Genomic DNA, 16,395 nt, shown 5'->3' on the forward strand with positions numbered 1-16,395 from the left:
AGTCAAAGAAGATTAAAAGCCACTTACCATTTAACTGATTATAGACCACATCTTCCAGTCGCTCGAGTCTCTTAAGAATGGACTGCCTGTCCATGGAGTTCGTAACTTTGGCATTCCTGCCTCGCAGCCTTTGGTCCGACAGTCTCCCGATCTGCACGAGCTCCTCCGACCGGTCCTGGATCCTGCAGTAGACCGAGAACAGGATGATCCCGACGAACACCAGAATGTTGACCGTCAGCAGAGTTTTGATCTTGCGTGCCACAGCCATTAAAGCCCGAGAGCGACACTGTCAGACCCCCCTAATATTGATCCATACGATCCGCTGTGGTGGGAGCTGTTCTTTCAGCACCACACACGAGCCGCGTGCGCCGCAGTTTCTCAAGCCGAACAGCTGATCAACGAGCGCCTATGATGATGATGGTGATGATGATGCAAGTGTATAAATGCAAGTAAAAACACGCAGTAGAGGCTGCGATCAAATCCCACCGCCTCCGGCTCCAGCGTTGACCCCCATTACAAACGTCCAGAAATGTGTCAGAGCAGCCTACGGATTAAAAGCACGCGTTTAATCACGCTGTGCACTCATGATGCATGGCTCATTTTAAATGTCAGTGCATGTCAACCAGCAACGATCCTCCGTGTGCAGCATCCTTTCACGCTACTCCGTCTATCTGGTAAAGCGAAGACGCATCGCGCATCGAAATATAAGGCGATTTCAATAGCCGGCGCAGATGCACAATCCTTATGCAACGAAGCCAAGTATAAAAGATGCTGTCAAGCGACGCTTTGCATGGCAGTGTTCTTCTCTCGCGCTCCCGCATGATCCCTCCCTCACATCCCGCTTTTCACGCGCTGCTCAGCGCTCTGGTGACGTCGGCAAACTCATGCATATTCATCAGACTGTTTGAGGGGATGAAACGCTGGAATATGATAGACGAGGAGGATAGCTGTTGGATTAAATACTAATGTTTCTATGAAAATTGGCCGATTGAATTTTAAGTCAAAGAGTTGGTGGAGAAATGGGCTATTGTGTATAATGTATTTGCACTACTTAGTTTGTCCATAATGTGTCAACACTAATCTAGTAGCTATTTCAGAAAAGAAATGAAGGATAAGGAGCTATTAAAGACAGCAAAAACAGCAAATGAAAATGTTGGTAAGTGTTTGTGTGAGCGATTAAAAGTATTACGAACTCTACTTACTTTAATCAGCAAAGACATTTTAGTCACTCCTTATTCATTTATTTGTTTTCTTTTCAGCTTAGTTCCTTTATTAATCTGGAGTCGCTACGGTGGAATGAACAGCCAACTAATCCAGCATATGTTTCTTGCAGCGGATGCCCCTTCCAGCCACAACACAACACTCTTGCATACACTCTTGCATTCACACATGCATTACGGCCAATCAGCTTATTCAATTCACCTGTACCGCATGTCTTTGCACAACAGGGGAAACTGGAGCACCCGGAGGAAACCCATATGAACCCTAGGAGAACATTCAAACTCCACACAGAAATACCAACGGACCCAGCCGCAGCTAAACCAGCGACTTTCTTGCTGTGAGGCGGTTGTGATACTCACTGCGCCACCATGACGCCCTCAAAGCTACTATACTGTATATATTTTATCATTTAAAACGCTTTCAATAAGTTACAGCATACTGTAGTAATAACTATCGTGAATGATAAAGTGTAACAAATATTATCATAATGATACTATAGTAATACTGTATATTGTTTTAATATTTATTCATTAGGATAAACCACTTAAAATGTACCATCTCATTTTCAATTAATCACAATCAGATAATAAAAACACCAGAAGACAAAAACAAAACATAAATTACAAAACGTCAAAATAAATAAATAAATAAAACTAAAAAAGAAGAAAAAAATAAATAAAAGGGGAAGTAGTACACATACATAAATATACTGCAAAAAATATACAGATCAGTGAATCAAATTCCCACATAAAAAATAACATCCTCAGGAAAAACAAGACATTCCTGATTATTAAAATTATTATACTGAATATGTTTTATCATTTTAAATGCTTTCATTAAGTTTCAATGGTGCAGAGGTTAGCGTTGTCACCTCACAGCAAGAAGGTCGCTGGTTCGAGCCTCGGCTGGGTCAGTTGACATTTCTGTGTGGAGTTTGCATGTCCCCCGCATTCGTGTGGGTTTCCTACGGGTGCTCCGGTTTCCCCACAAGTCTAAAGACATGCAGTACGGGTGAATTAGGTAAGCTAAATTGGTTGTAGTGTATGTGTGTGAATGAGTGTATATGGGTGTTTCCCAGGGATGGGTTGCATCTGGAAGGGCATCCACTGCGTAAAAATATGCTGGATAGGTTTGTGGTTCATTCCACTGTGGCGACTCCTGATTAATAAAGGGACGAAGCCGAAAAGAAAATGAATGAATGAAACAACGAATGAAGTTACAACATAGTGTAACTTAACTATCGCAATAACTATTGTGAATGATAAATTGTAACAAATACTTTAATACTGTAAATATTTACTACAGTAAACTGTTGTGTGATTATAATATACCAATACTAATATATTTGTTGAAAACTACAGTATTGGGTAATTTGTTTATATTAATGTATTAACATAACAACTACATAATTAACACAATAAATTAATTCAAGTATATTTACTCATTTAGCAGACGCTTTTATCCAAAGCGACTTACAAGTGAGTATTAAAAAGTGCTTCAAATCATTGGAGAATAGAAATATATAAGTGACAAGACTAAGATATTTTCCAGTACTGGGTTGCGGCTAGAAAAGCATCCACTGCATAAAACATATCGGAATAGTTGGCAGTTCATTCCATTGTGGCGACCCCTGAAAAGTAAGGGACTAAGCCGAAGAAAAATGAATGAATAAAGACCAAGTTATTGACCAAGTTATTTTATTTTTATTTTGTTTGTGTGGGTGCTACAGGTGATTTTCCAAGCCCACCCATACCTGTGTGAAGCACACTCAGCATTGCACATTTGTTTCAAGACAGTGTCTGGTGCATAGGGAGAGGAAAAGATTGCGTCAAGTACATGTGGCTTATCAAGCCCACTCACCTGCATGAAGCACTTTGTTATGATCACCAGTGAATGAGCCTTTGCAGATCGCTGGAGAACAAGTTATCACAGATAGGAACTACAGTTCCCATCATGTACCTCACACACACACAAACACCAGTTTCAGTTTTCTCACTGGTTGCACACACACACACACACACACACACACACACACACACACACACACACACACACCTGACAGCTCATCATAGATTGATTTCATGGACTACATATCGTATACTGCTCTGATCCTCGGTCAGACTAGAGTTTAAGCATGACAATATTATGTTGTACAGCGCCCAAAAAGGGGCGGGATAACACAAGATGATTAGAAATTAAAAAAAAGTAAGCAATTGGTTCATATTTTACATTTCTGTGTAGAGAGGTCATGTTTTGATTTTTGATTGGTCTCATGCAGTCACCTGATGTGATTTTCGAGCCTGCGAAACTTTTCGCATAAGCCTTCATTTTCCATCTGTTGCATTCACATGGGTATGAATAGAAATCTATGGGGCGAAAAGTGCGTTTTATCAGTTAAGTGGCTAATTCGTATGAATTTGTTAGAGTTCAGTCATATAAAAATTTATGATTTTAAAAAAGAGGCGTGGCAGCCAACTCCACACCAAAACTCAATCATTGATTCATTCATTTTAATGTGGGAACTTTGTGGATAATATAAATAAATAAATAAATAAATAAATAAATAAATAAATAAATAAATAAATAAATAAATAAATAAATTACATGTGACTTCCACCAAAACATGCATACTATATTTTTGAGGAATACCTTGAGCAAAAAATCAAATTCTGGTCACCATGAGCGTTATGTGTCGATGCACTTATCGACTACTACACTATCACTATAAGCATTAATGGCATGCATACTGTTCTAATGAAGATATTTGCATCACCCGCACTGCACAATAAAATTCACGTTTACATATAAAGTATATACTCTGGGCTTAACCACCACAGACACTGAGCGCCACATTTTAATGATCTAAGCACATGGCCAGCCCATGAGCACACAAATCAGCACACATACATTTGCTATTTAAACAGCATGGTGCCGGACGTAAAAATGATAGCTGCATTGGGTGGAAACAAGCAAAAACACACTTGCCGCATTGCACCGGGTGTATGACCGAGCCCTGAGGGGGACATGTGCACTCAACTACAGTGTATATGGCTAAATTTGTGACCAAACACTATGTATGTATTTCTACAGAAGACTGAGTGAAAATTTGTATAACATACTGTGAATGTGACCACACCTTAAGGCAGTTTGCCATACTTTAGAGGCTAGGGATCTTCAGGCCCCACATGCATAAAATGCATTCATGTTTCACGGTAAGTGAATGATGACAGAGTATTGACTTTGAGGCAAACTAACTTTTTAATATATATATATATATATATGAAATGAGAGCACTCATTGACACGCTCACATCAAACACGTGGACAAAGCAATGGGCAATTGTAGCACCATGCTGAGTTGAATGCCTGCCATGGGAACTGCCTGACCAGTGATTCAATCTAAATAATGAATCCGGTAAGTTGCAGCTGAACAGATGGAGAGAGAGAGAGAGAGAGAGAGAGAGAGAGAGAGAGAGAACAGAGACAAGGGAAGAGGATGGCAATGTCAGCTATAGCATGCAAACAGTATACATACTATTTTTGCATTACGCGATACAGCATGAATACTGCATAATATGCATTTTTTATATATTCAGAGAATACATTTTTAACAGTGTGCAGTATTCCACAAAAGCAAGCCAAGTAATACTGTAGATTCAATGCAATATGCATATATTGACTTCTGCAGTGTGAAAAGGGAACCTTGATATTTATTTAGTTGTTATGTGATTGTATATATATATATATATATATATATATATATATATATATATATATATATATATATACAGTATATAGGGTTGAAGTCAGATTTATTAAGGTTAGGGTAATTAGGCAAGTTTTTGCATAACAATGGTTTGTTTGAAAATACAATTAGCGTAAAGGGGCTAATAATTTTGTCCTTAAAATGGTGTTTAAAGTTTTCTAACTGCTTTTATTCTATAATTCTATTAATTTTGGAATAAACTAAATTGAATAAATTAAAAAAAAATAATTTACTCAGCACCCATGTTGACAGGGAAAAAAATGAATTTTTTAATTTTTTGCAGATTTATTAAAAAGAAAAAGTTAAATATCACATGGTCCTAGGTATTCAGACCCTTTGCTGTGACATGCAAACATTTAACTTAAGTGCTGTCAATTTCTTCTGATCATGCTTGAGATGGTTCTACAGCTTCATTTGAGTCTGTGTTTGATTATAATGATCGGACTTGATATTGAAGGACTCCAAGATGGTGAGTAATAAGATTCTCTGGTCTGATGAGACCAAGATAGAACATTTTGGCCTTATTTCTAGGCGCTATATATGAGGAAAATTAGGCACTGTTCATTACCTGTCCCAACAGCATGGTAGTGGCAGAATCATGCTATAGGGGTGTTTTTTAGCTGCAGGGACAGGACGACTGGTTGGAATCAAGGGAAAGATGAATATGGCTAAGTACAGGGATTTGCTGGGTAAAAACCTTCACCAGAGTTCTTAATCAGAGACCTCAGACTGGGTCGGTCTTCACTTCGAACAAGACAATGACCCAGAGCGCACAGCTAAAATAACAAAGGAGTGGCTTCAGAACAACTGACTGTTCTTGAGTGGCCTAGCCAAAGCCCTTATTTAAACCCCATTGAGCATCTCTGGATAGACATAAAATAGCTGTCCACCAACGTTTACCATCCAACCTGACAGAACTTTAGAAGATCTGCAAGGAGGAATGGCAGATGATCCCCAAATCCAGGTAAAACATGTTGCATCTTTTCCAAAAATGGCCTAGCCAGAGCCCTGACTTAAACCCTATTGAGCATCTCTGGAGATACCTAAAATGGCTGTCCACCAACATTTACCATCCAACCTCACAGAACTGGAGAGGATCTGCAAGGAGGAATGACAAGGGATTCCCAAATGCAGTTGTGGAATACATGACCCAGCCAGAGCCCTAACTTAAACCCTATTAAACATTTCATGGAGAGACCTAAATTGGCAGTCCACCACGTTTACCATCCAACCTGACAGAACTAGAGAAAATCTGCAAGGAGGAATGCAGAGGATCCCTAAAATCCAGGTTTGAAAAACTTTTCCAAAAAGACTCATGCCTGTATTAGATCAAAAGGGTGGTTCTAACTACAGAGCAAAGCCTCTAAATATTTAGGACCATGTGATATTTCAGTGTTTATTGTTAAATAAATCTGCAAAAACATAAACAATTCTGTGTTTTTCTGTCAATACGGATTGCTGTGTGTACATTAATGAGGGCAAAAATGAACTTAAATGATTTTAGCAAATGGCTGCAATTATGTACCCACTGTAGTTTAATAATCACCTGTCAAAATATAAGCATTTCATTTTTACATACATATATCTGTGATGCTGAATGATAGTTTTCACATATTTTGACATTTTGTTTTCACAAAAATGTAATTAAAAACATTGAAATAGACATTTTGTTTGTACATACTTTCTTTAAAGTTTATAAAAATACTTAACTTTAAATTAAATGCTGATGCCAAAATGGGCAAATACTTTGCAAACTGCACAGAGTTTTACTTTTTAAAATAACACTATACAGTTTTCTGCGAATAACTTGCAGCACGCAGAATGCTGATATTTCATTCTGAGCATTGCCAATGTGTGTGTGACAGAGAATGCGTTCACCTGATTAGACACGGTAAAGTGGGTCACCAAATTCATTTTCATTTCCACAGATGTATTATAGCATTTGCATTTATCCTAGTTAATTGTATTCAATGCATGCAGTGAGACTTACCATATTTTATTTACAAAGCTGCAAGGGCAGGTACTGTGAACTGTGAACAGACTAATTTGGCCATTCTGTAAGGTTTTTACACAAACACTTATGTTTTGATAGTATAAACACATACAGCACCCACAGACAACAGCTGTGATACTAGATTAATCAAAAAAGCCATATAATCAAGACAAGGTGAAGAGGGTTTTTTTTGTTTGTTTGTTTGTTTGTTTGTTTGTTCGTTTTATAATTTTTATTATGTTTTTATTTATTTATTTATTTATTTTTCCTTTGTTTTTTTATTTTTTATTTTTACAAATTAATTAATTAATTTATTATTTATTTATTTTTATTGTTTATGTATTTATTATTATTTTTTTTTTAATTAACACATTTATTTATTAATTAATTAATTTATTTATTTAAAGAAACTGTTGAGAGAAAACTGCAATGTTTATCGAAGTCAGATTGTTTTTTTTTTTAGCCAATTTGGTTTGAAGTAAAAGCTGCAAAAGCTCACACAAATTCTATGATGAGCAAACCTTGCCTGAAGGTCTTAGAGTTTAATCCTTTCAAAGCAACCTGTGCAGCCCTGCTTACACAGTGTCTTTAATAAATAAACAAAGAATTTAAGAATAAATAAAGAAAAACTCAGGAGAATTTACTCTATCATCCTTATGGATGCACATGCTGCCTGACTTTAAAAGTCAAACTAAAACAATGGTTGCCAGAATGAAAAAAAAAGCATGTGTGTAGATTCGCCTATTTTTCCCTCTCATTTTTTTCTATTATGACTACAACAGGCTTTTACTAACAAATAAAAATGGGATATGTTGATTTAATCCAGGTGATGAAACTGAAATGCAAGGTTACACAAAGTCTACCCCACACCTATTATAAATGAACGCTCTTGAAATAGAAGTTGACAGAGATGAAAAATAAAAAAACTACACAAGCTCAATTTTGAGGTTAGAGCCTTACAACACAGGTTAGTTCCATATATCCTGGACGAGCTCCCAATTGTTATGATTACCTTAAATCTGGGGTTAGTGAAAATTGCAGTAAGATTATTTGAGTTTTCACTCATGTGTCTTTCAAGAGTTCACACTTAGCTGATGATTGATAATAAGCAAGTTTGGCATGCTGTCCCGGGAGAGAGCCCGGAGCTCAAAAGATCCTTGAGCCCGGAGCTCCCTCCCGTTGCAGGGCAAGAGGGGAGTTTTACTCGGGTAGATCTCGAGAACCCCCCCCCAAGGTGATGTAAACCACATCGCTAAGGTGATGTGTTGCAGACAGAATTGAATTTGGTGCTAATTTGGTTTAGTCAATTTACTTAGTCTCATGTTTTTGGGAGTGTGGGAGGAAACCGGAGGACCCGGGGAAAACCCGCGCAAGCACTGGGAGAACTCTGCATGTGAACTCTGCATGAAAATGCTGACCGTTTGGGTGGATACCCAAGTTGGAGGCATTTTTTGCTGTGAGGCCGCAATGCTAGCTACTGGGCCGCCGTGCTGCCCTGTAGAAAAGAGGAGGAGAAGGGGTGGAAGGGGGGATTCTTCAAAACGAAGATGACTAAAGGTAGGGCGTTTGGTTATTTATACTGGGTTAGGAATAGCCTGATTGGTGGTTCGTTCATTAGCTTGACTCGGGGCCAGCCGTGTCAATCATAAGCACGTGATCCTCTCGAAATTAGTTTATGAATAAACTTCACTTAAAAAATAAATAAATAATTTAAGAATAAATACAGAAAAACTCTAAAACAATGGTAGCCATGATAAAGAAAAAAGCACTTGTATAGATTCACCTATTTCCCCCTCTCATTTTTTCCCATTATGACTACAATAGGCTTTCACCAACAAATAAAGATGGGATATGTTCATCTAATCCTAATGATAAAATTGAAATGTGAGGTTAAGTCTACCACGAATCTATTTCAAATGTCATGTATTTCACAAATAGTACATTTGAGTAGAATCGGATGCCTCCATCATAATCAGAAAGTCTATTTTAGTTAACTTTATTTTAATTAAATGCACAAGAATTTAATTATTGCCATGCATGGGTGGCTTTTTCATTGGCATGAAAGATATTGTTAGAAATTTTAAAAGATTAATTGAAACTATATTTAGATATACAGTCCCTCAACATATATAGAATCGACAGTCTTAAACATGCCTCAAAGTCAAACTATCATTACTGTGTATATTAAATGATGTTTAAACATGACACAGGTACACTGCAAAGCTTGTGCAAACATATCCATCAGGTGCTTTCTTAATCAATGTTTATATTGTCACTGCGATGGCAGTGTGCAGTTCATATTTATCTAAGTATACTGTCAGTATTTATAAAGTATTTTGTGACTGCATAAGTGTTTTTGACACTAAAGCATGCTCAGTCTCTGCGTGTTAGATGTAAGTTGCCCTCTGCTGTTCATTTAATGGTCATAGTTGTTGCCAAAGACAGGAATTTCTAGATTCTACATGATTTCATCAGCATTTGCATGTGCAAACCTTAAATGTCTAGATTTTAACTTTATTTATTCCCCATGAATTTGTGCTTTAGAAAAAGTTACACACTAAGTTCCTTCATATATTGCTAAATAAAGCCATTGGTCACTTTCTATGTCTGTCAATGGGTTTTACATATATTTTACAATTATTTTTTGGGCTTGTGCCAAAACTTTGAAACAATAGATTTTCAAAAAAATAAAAAAATAAAAAATAAACACCTCATAGCTCCACCTTGCCTCAACAGATTCCTTAACAAATTTAGTCTATACTTTATTGGTTTACAGGTTCAGTGCACATGAATAAACTTTACTTTAAAATGTGCCATAATTCAAAAAATGGCTATTTTTTATCTGTAAACCCCTTAGAGAATGTCAAAAAGTCCCACCTAAAATAGAAGCAACGCATAATAACCATATATACACAAAACATACATACACACACAAACATATAAACATAAAACAGATCGATGGCTATACAGAATTTTCTTTACTTAAAACACTGAGCAGCATATCTGTAAAAACTAATGTTTTTTTTTATTTGTCTAATTTCTTCTCATTATGTCTATTGTTCTGTATATTCTGTTGTATATTATGCATATTGTATATGATGCTTATCATATACTGTAACAGTCACATGATTGGTCAATAATAGGACAGTCTTTTTGCATGCATGGTTCACATGAGCGCTAGACTTACACCACAAAAGATAATCTGATCAAATGTATTTCAACAACCACTGGAAGAGGTAAAAAATAAAAATAAAAATCTAAATGTTTAATTCGATTACATATATTGCAAACTCTTGAATTAAGTTGCATGGTTTCTCCTTACTGAAGCTTAAGACATGCATGTCATTTATTCTCATATAAGAAACAACAAGAACTGAGTGGCTTGGCAGAATTTAATTAGTTTTCCTGCCGAATGTGAATTGCATTACACAAAATGCTGATTGGGTTTATTAAGACGTCTGCTCAAACAGATGGGACTTAGAATTGCCTGCGTTTTCTCCAAAACAGCAAAAAGAAGGTGTTTGCCACTGACTGATGCAGCTACTGTAGTTAATTATGACAGCAGATTTTATTCATTTATTTGTTTTTAATCACCACAAAGGTTTGAAGAATTTGTCTTTTTTATTGACTCTGATAAAAAGAAAAGGAAGATCATTTGTGTTGTGTAACTTTGTAGAGGAGACTAGTGAATGTGAAAATTGAATTGCTCATGTTCATTTTATCACTCACAAATATGACTGGTGTATTTATTTGGGTTTCATTTTGATAATGAAATGTACCCCTTAGTTACATGTCTGCAATCTAAATTGTAGCTTGAGAAAAGCATAAAACATTAATGAAACTTAAAAAAAGTTCAGTATTTTTCTCAACATTACATTTATCTTTAATCTAAAGTAGTTGGAGAAAATTGTAGCATGTTTTTTGAGATTTTCACTCCTGTCCCAGCCAGCAATCACCATTTAAGTTGGATTTATTTAATTATTTATCCACTCTTTTTTATTAAAAACAAAAAAACAAACAAACCAGCAAAAAGAAAGAAAGATAACTTGTGTGGTGCTTGCTGGCTGGGACAGGAGTAAAAACCTCCAATAATCTTACTACATTTTTCACCAACCCGTAGATTTAGGGTAATCATAGCAATCAGGGGGCTCGTCCGGGATAGAAGGCACGGAACTGGCTTGTGTTGTAAGGCTCTAACCTCAGATCTAGCTTGTGTATGTATATTTATTTATTTTTTATCTCTGTCCACTTCTATTTCAAGAGCGTTCAATCAAAGCAGTTGAGAAATGTACTCATGATGCTATAAAGCAAGATCTAATTCTTTAAACCTCATTAAGGTTCATTAAAACGTATTAAATACTGCAGGCTCTACATGAGGGACTAGTCTGATAGAAACATTCCAGCTCCAAAGGAATCTTCGGTGACATACATTATTTGTGTTTTTACTCCACACTGAAACTAAGAGCTGATGCCAGTCGCCTTTTAGTCTTTTCTTGTACACTGAGTTGTCAGACATCAATCTTGCCAAACATGAAGAGAAAGAACGAAAAAGAGAAAAAGAAAGAAAGAGTATTTAAGGCAGAGTTGAAGTAATACGCAATTCAGACCCATATCCAACTCACTGCCATTCCTAATTAATGAGCCTATAATTAATCAGCAAATTGAGTAACTGCTACTTATCGGTTACTTAAGGTGCATAATCAGCAAATTAAGCTATTCATTTATTTATTGGTTTGCTTCTACTTTGTGGAAGCAGACTATGCTTTTTTAGATAAACAGAAGTGGAATGAAATGACTAAACTAAACATATTGCAACTAAAAAGAAAAGGGTTTGCTCAGAAGTAACACATACTCCTACACAGGATTTGTGGATTTGTTTTGGGCATGCAAAGTGGTAAAACATGTTTTATGAACTTTTACTATGAATGCTGTGACTGTGACTACATGGTCATATTTTGTGATTTGTCTGTTTTTTCCACTAGCAGTTTGTTTAACTGCTAAGTATTGAAGTGTAGCAAAACAGCTGTACTCACTTAAACTGTCGCCGTACAGCCCATATATCAGCTTAGCTCAGAGTGGCACATAGTTCTCTTATACAAACTACAAATGTCTTGGTGATTTAAAACAGTTAAGAACAAGATGCAGCAAACATCGCTGACATTCTCAAAGGCACTGATGTGTGTAACGAGAAACATTTTGCTACGGTAATCCAGTTAAAAGGCTTGCCAAATACACAATCTCGAACTTATTTTCTTTCATGGATTTACTAGCAAAACAACAACTAAAATGAAGAATGTTTGTATCAAATTGTATTTGTATTTATTTATTATTTTAAAAGTATTTGAGTCAATAAGTACATTTTACATCATACCAGTTTTTTATTATATGCTGTAAAGTTTTTTTCAGTTAATAGATTAAACTGAATTTTAAAGCAATACTAAATTCAAGATCATTTTTTAAAGAATTTCTCTGTATACATAAGAGGAAGTTCATACTGTCATTATTTTTTATGTATTTCAGTTTTTTATATATATAATTTGTACTTTGTTATTGTTGATTTTTCCTTTTCCAAAAAAAAACAAAAAAACATATACCCTCACTGACCACTTTATTAGGTACACCTTACTAGTACTGGAGTGGACCCCCTTTTTCCTTCAGAACTGTCTTATTCCTTCATGGCATAGATTCAACAAGGTTCTAGAAAAAAAATCCCCTTTGGTCCATATTGACAAGATAGCATCAAGCAGTTGCTGCAGATTTGTTGGCTGCACATCCATGATATGAATCTCCCGCTCTACCACATCAAAAAATGTGCTCTATTGGATTGTGTTTTGGTGACTGTGGAGGCCATTTGAGTACAGTCAACTCATTGTCATGTTCAAGTAACCAGTCTGAGATGATTTGCGCTTTATGACATGGCGCATTATACTTCTGGAAGTAACCATCAGAAGATGGATACAGTATGGTCATAAAGAGATGGACATGGTCAGCATCAATACTCAGGTAGGCTGTGGGGTTGACATGATGCTCAATTGGTACTACTGAGCCCAAAGTGTACCAAGAAAATATCCCCCACACCATCACACCACCACCACTAGCCTGAACCGTTGATACAAAGCAGGATGGATGCATGCTTTTATGTTGTTAACACCAAATTCTGACCTTACCTGCAGAATGCTGCAGCAGAAATCGAGACTTATCAGACCAGACAACGTTTTTCCAAACTTCTATTGTCCAATTTTGGTGAGCCTGTACGAAATGTAGCTTTAGTTTCTTAGCTGACAGAAGCATACAGTAAAAAAACAATAAAAAGATCAACAGAATGACAGACAGATTAATGCACAAAAGAGCGAGTCATATTGGTGGCCTAAAAAACCATGCATCATAAACTTTTAGTGTAATAAATGATGACACTAATCCACAGGAGTGTCTACAAGTCTGTTTGAGTTGAACAGGATCACATCTAGCGAGCCTGCAGCTACAGAGTCAACCCCAGTCCTGCCTGCTTACATTAATGTGCTTATTAAACATGCAAGAAGCATTACATTATATGCTGCACTAAAATCAAGATTCTGCCATCTGCTTATCTGAGGGTGCTGCTCCCTCACACTCACCTTCCACTCTCAAGAAAGCTTCATTAACGACCACTTTTTAAAATATAAAGGCCTGACTTGACTACGGAGCACAGGGCAAAGCTTAACTGTATGCAAATTACACTCAAGCAACTGTCCTTTCCGCTGCAGTCTGGAATAATTAACATTGGTGCCTTCAGATTTGCATGCAAGCTTTGGCACTGCATTTAAGATCAGAATCCTTAACTGGAAAAACAAATTATGCTTGGACATAATTATATTGCTGTCTACTTTATCTCCTGTTGCATAATGGCAAGATTCTGTGTTTAAAGTTAGGTGTTGTAACAAATGGAGTCCACTGAAGGCAAGTCTAAGGATGTAGAAAACACATACTGTAACATATTAGCACATGGCAAGACACAACAAAGGACAAACTTACTTAAATTGGGGTTATGCAAACAAAGCTAGACGGAAAATGTTCTTCTTATTATTATTAGCTTTATGGTGGACTGCAATCATGAATTTTCAAGTGCATAGCGCCACCTACTTTATCGGAGTGTGCAGGATGGACTATAGGCGTGCTCACACTAGATACAGTTGCCTTGAACCATGCCGAAGCACTATTGTCCCCCTTTCCCTCTCCCCTAAAGGCCTGCACTCACACTGCATTTTGCCTTCCAAACCTGAGTATGCTTAAGCCATTGATGATGCTACTGTTAATTTAATCAGGAAGAAAAGCGCTTTCACTCAGCACTGCGGACATTGCTTAGTCGTTTTAACCGTTTGGAATGCAGTAACATGCAGTTAAATATATTGCCGAACAGATCCCTGACTGGATCCGGTGCCTAGACTGCAGCTCTGCACAAGATATTTGGCCATAGGAGAAATGGTCGTGCCCAACTGAGCCAGGTTTTCTCAAGTTTTTTAAATTATTCACTTTTGCCAATTGGTGAAGTTTTTTTCCTCTCCGCTGTCGCCAGTGGCTTGCTGGGTTCGGGATGTGAAGAGCTGCGCATCGATGGATTTGCTTTTCAGTGTTTGGACTCTCAGGAATGATTATTAAACCACACAACTACCACAAACTGAGCTAAACTGAACTGAACTTAAAACACTGAAAACTGTACTACACTGTTTCAATTTACTATGATCTTCTATGTGAAGCTGTTTTGACACAATCTACATTGTAAAAGCATAAATTATCATAAAGTCATCGAGCTGCACATATTAGGAGGTTTTCAAATGCAATCTCGTGGCAATTCGAAACTTTTTGATTTAGTGGCTAATTCGTATGAATTTGTACGATCTAATTCGTATGAATTTGTACAATCTAATTCGTACAATTTAGTACGATTTGCTCATTACCCAATGACGGGTGGGGTTGGGTCCCACACCTCCTTTTAAAAATTTTACATTTTTGTACGAATGAACTTGTAGGAATTCATACGAATTAGCCACTAAACTGACAAAATACTTACGTTTCCCCGTGAGATCAGGCTGGGTTTGCTGAAGGTGGCAGGTGATGTGCAGCTAGGGGTTTGTGTCTTTAATAAATTACGACAGTTTGTGTACATTGAAAAGTAAGAATGATTAATACATTTATATGAAACAGACCCTTAAAAGTGATGTTGCCTGTCCACTCACACTATAAGCATACCACCCTAAAGCCCAACCAAATCATGGTCTGGCACACCTCTTCCAACTGGGTCAGATTATGTGGACGTCAAATAAAAATAGACAGGTGCAAAATTAAACCATGTCAATTGTCATTTTTTTAGGAATCGACAAGAGCTACTCGCTAATTGGGCAATTTAGAAAAAGCATTATAAATACAACTTAACATGCACCATTACTGTATTAAATTATTTCCACAACTCCCCACCAATCAATCAATCAATCAATCAATCAATTAAGTACTGTTTTCATAAATACAGTTTCTCCATAGACATCATTCAGCAAGAGAGACTATTGAACTACATACAAGGCTTGACAATTTAGCAGAAAACATGGGTGGAATTGCAAAATCCTGCCATTAAAATAGAATTAGCTGTATAATGTAGAATGTCATGGAATTCGATTAAAGTTAGATGAATAAATCAGTGCTGGATTTAAATCAAAAGAAGTGCTGTACGCTTATTCTAATCACGGTGTGGACAAGTGGCTGTGAATATTAAAAAGCAAGCATACTGTTTAAAAATGAAGTCTGCATGTTCTGGTTATCTGCAAAAATCCATACAATAATTATGTTTTCAAAAAGCATGCATGACTCAAAACCTCAAATGTCTTCACAACAACCCTTCAAAAAAAGTATAATGTAACATGAAGAAATTGTGACAAAAAATTGTATTAATCTGTTGTGCGTGCGTGTGTGTGTGTTCGGTACCAATTGGGGGGGTCAGGCACTGACAATACTGCATCACAGCAGAGGTAATTAAAATTCATGACCATACCAAATATGGTCAAAAGTAATCTTTTTTTTTTTTTTTTTTTTTTGTAGGTAATTCCTGTAATTATAAATGAGAATATAAAGCCATCTCTGGATAGTTTTTGAATTTACCCAAACCACATACCTTCTAGAAATCAGAGAACAATTTAACGCATTCAATCAATGGCATGTTTAAAGCAACACTATGCAACATCCTCACGTCTCCCCGGTGTGGTTGATAAGAATGGTTGCCTGTGACCAATAAAGCAGATCACATAGGCTTTTATGTATTACATATCGTATGTTCATGGTTCTGCTGGCAAGGCGTTTGTGACTCACCCAAAGTCACAAACGTGATATCCGGTAATAGGAGGTGATAAAGTCTAATAGTTGCAGACGCAGAAATCATCTAGTTAAATGTT

The 16,395-nt window shown here is 36.6% G+C and overlaps 1 protein-coding gene across 3 annotated transcripts in view; it reads right to left on the bottom strand.

The window, feature by feature from the left end:
* Positions 1-866, bottom strand: part of galnt9 (polypeptide N-acetylgalactosaminyltransferase 9) — a 182,842-nt gene extending 181,976 nt beyond the window's left edge. For all 3 annotated transcript variants that reach the window (XR_012406761.1, XR_012406760.1, XM_001337982.10), the window contains exon 1: positions 28-866. Coding sequence is in view for 1 of the 3 variants with exons in the window: in XM_001337982.10 (XP_001338018.1) it covers positions 28-268 (241 nt within the window). In the remaining 2 variants the exon portion in view is untranslated. The remainder of the gene's footprint in view (positions 1-27) is intronic.
* Positions 867-16,395: the final 15,529 nt, after the last annotated feature.

The sequence above is a fragment of the Danio rerio genome, chromosome 5, assembly GCF_049306965.1.
Source record: "Danio rerio strain Tuebingen ecotype United States chromosome 5, GRCz12tu, whole genome shotgun sequence".
NCBI lineage: Eukaryota > Metazoa > Chordata > Actinopteri > Cypriniformes > Danionidae > Danio > Danio rerio.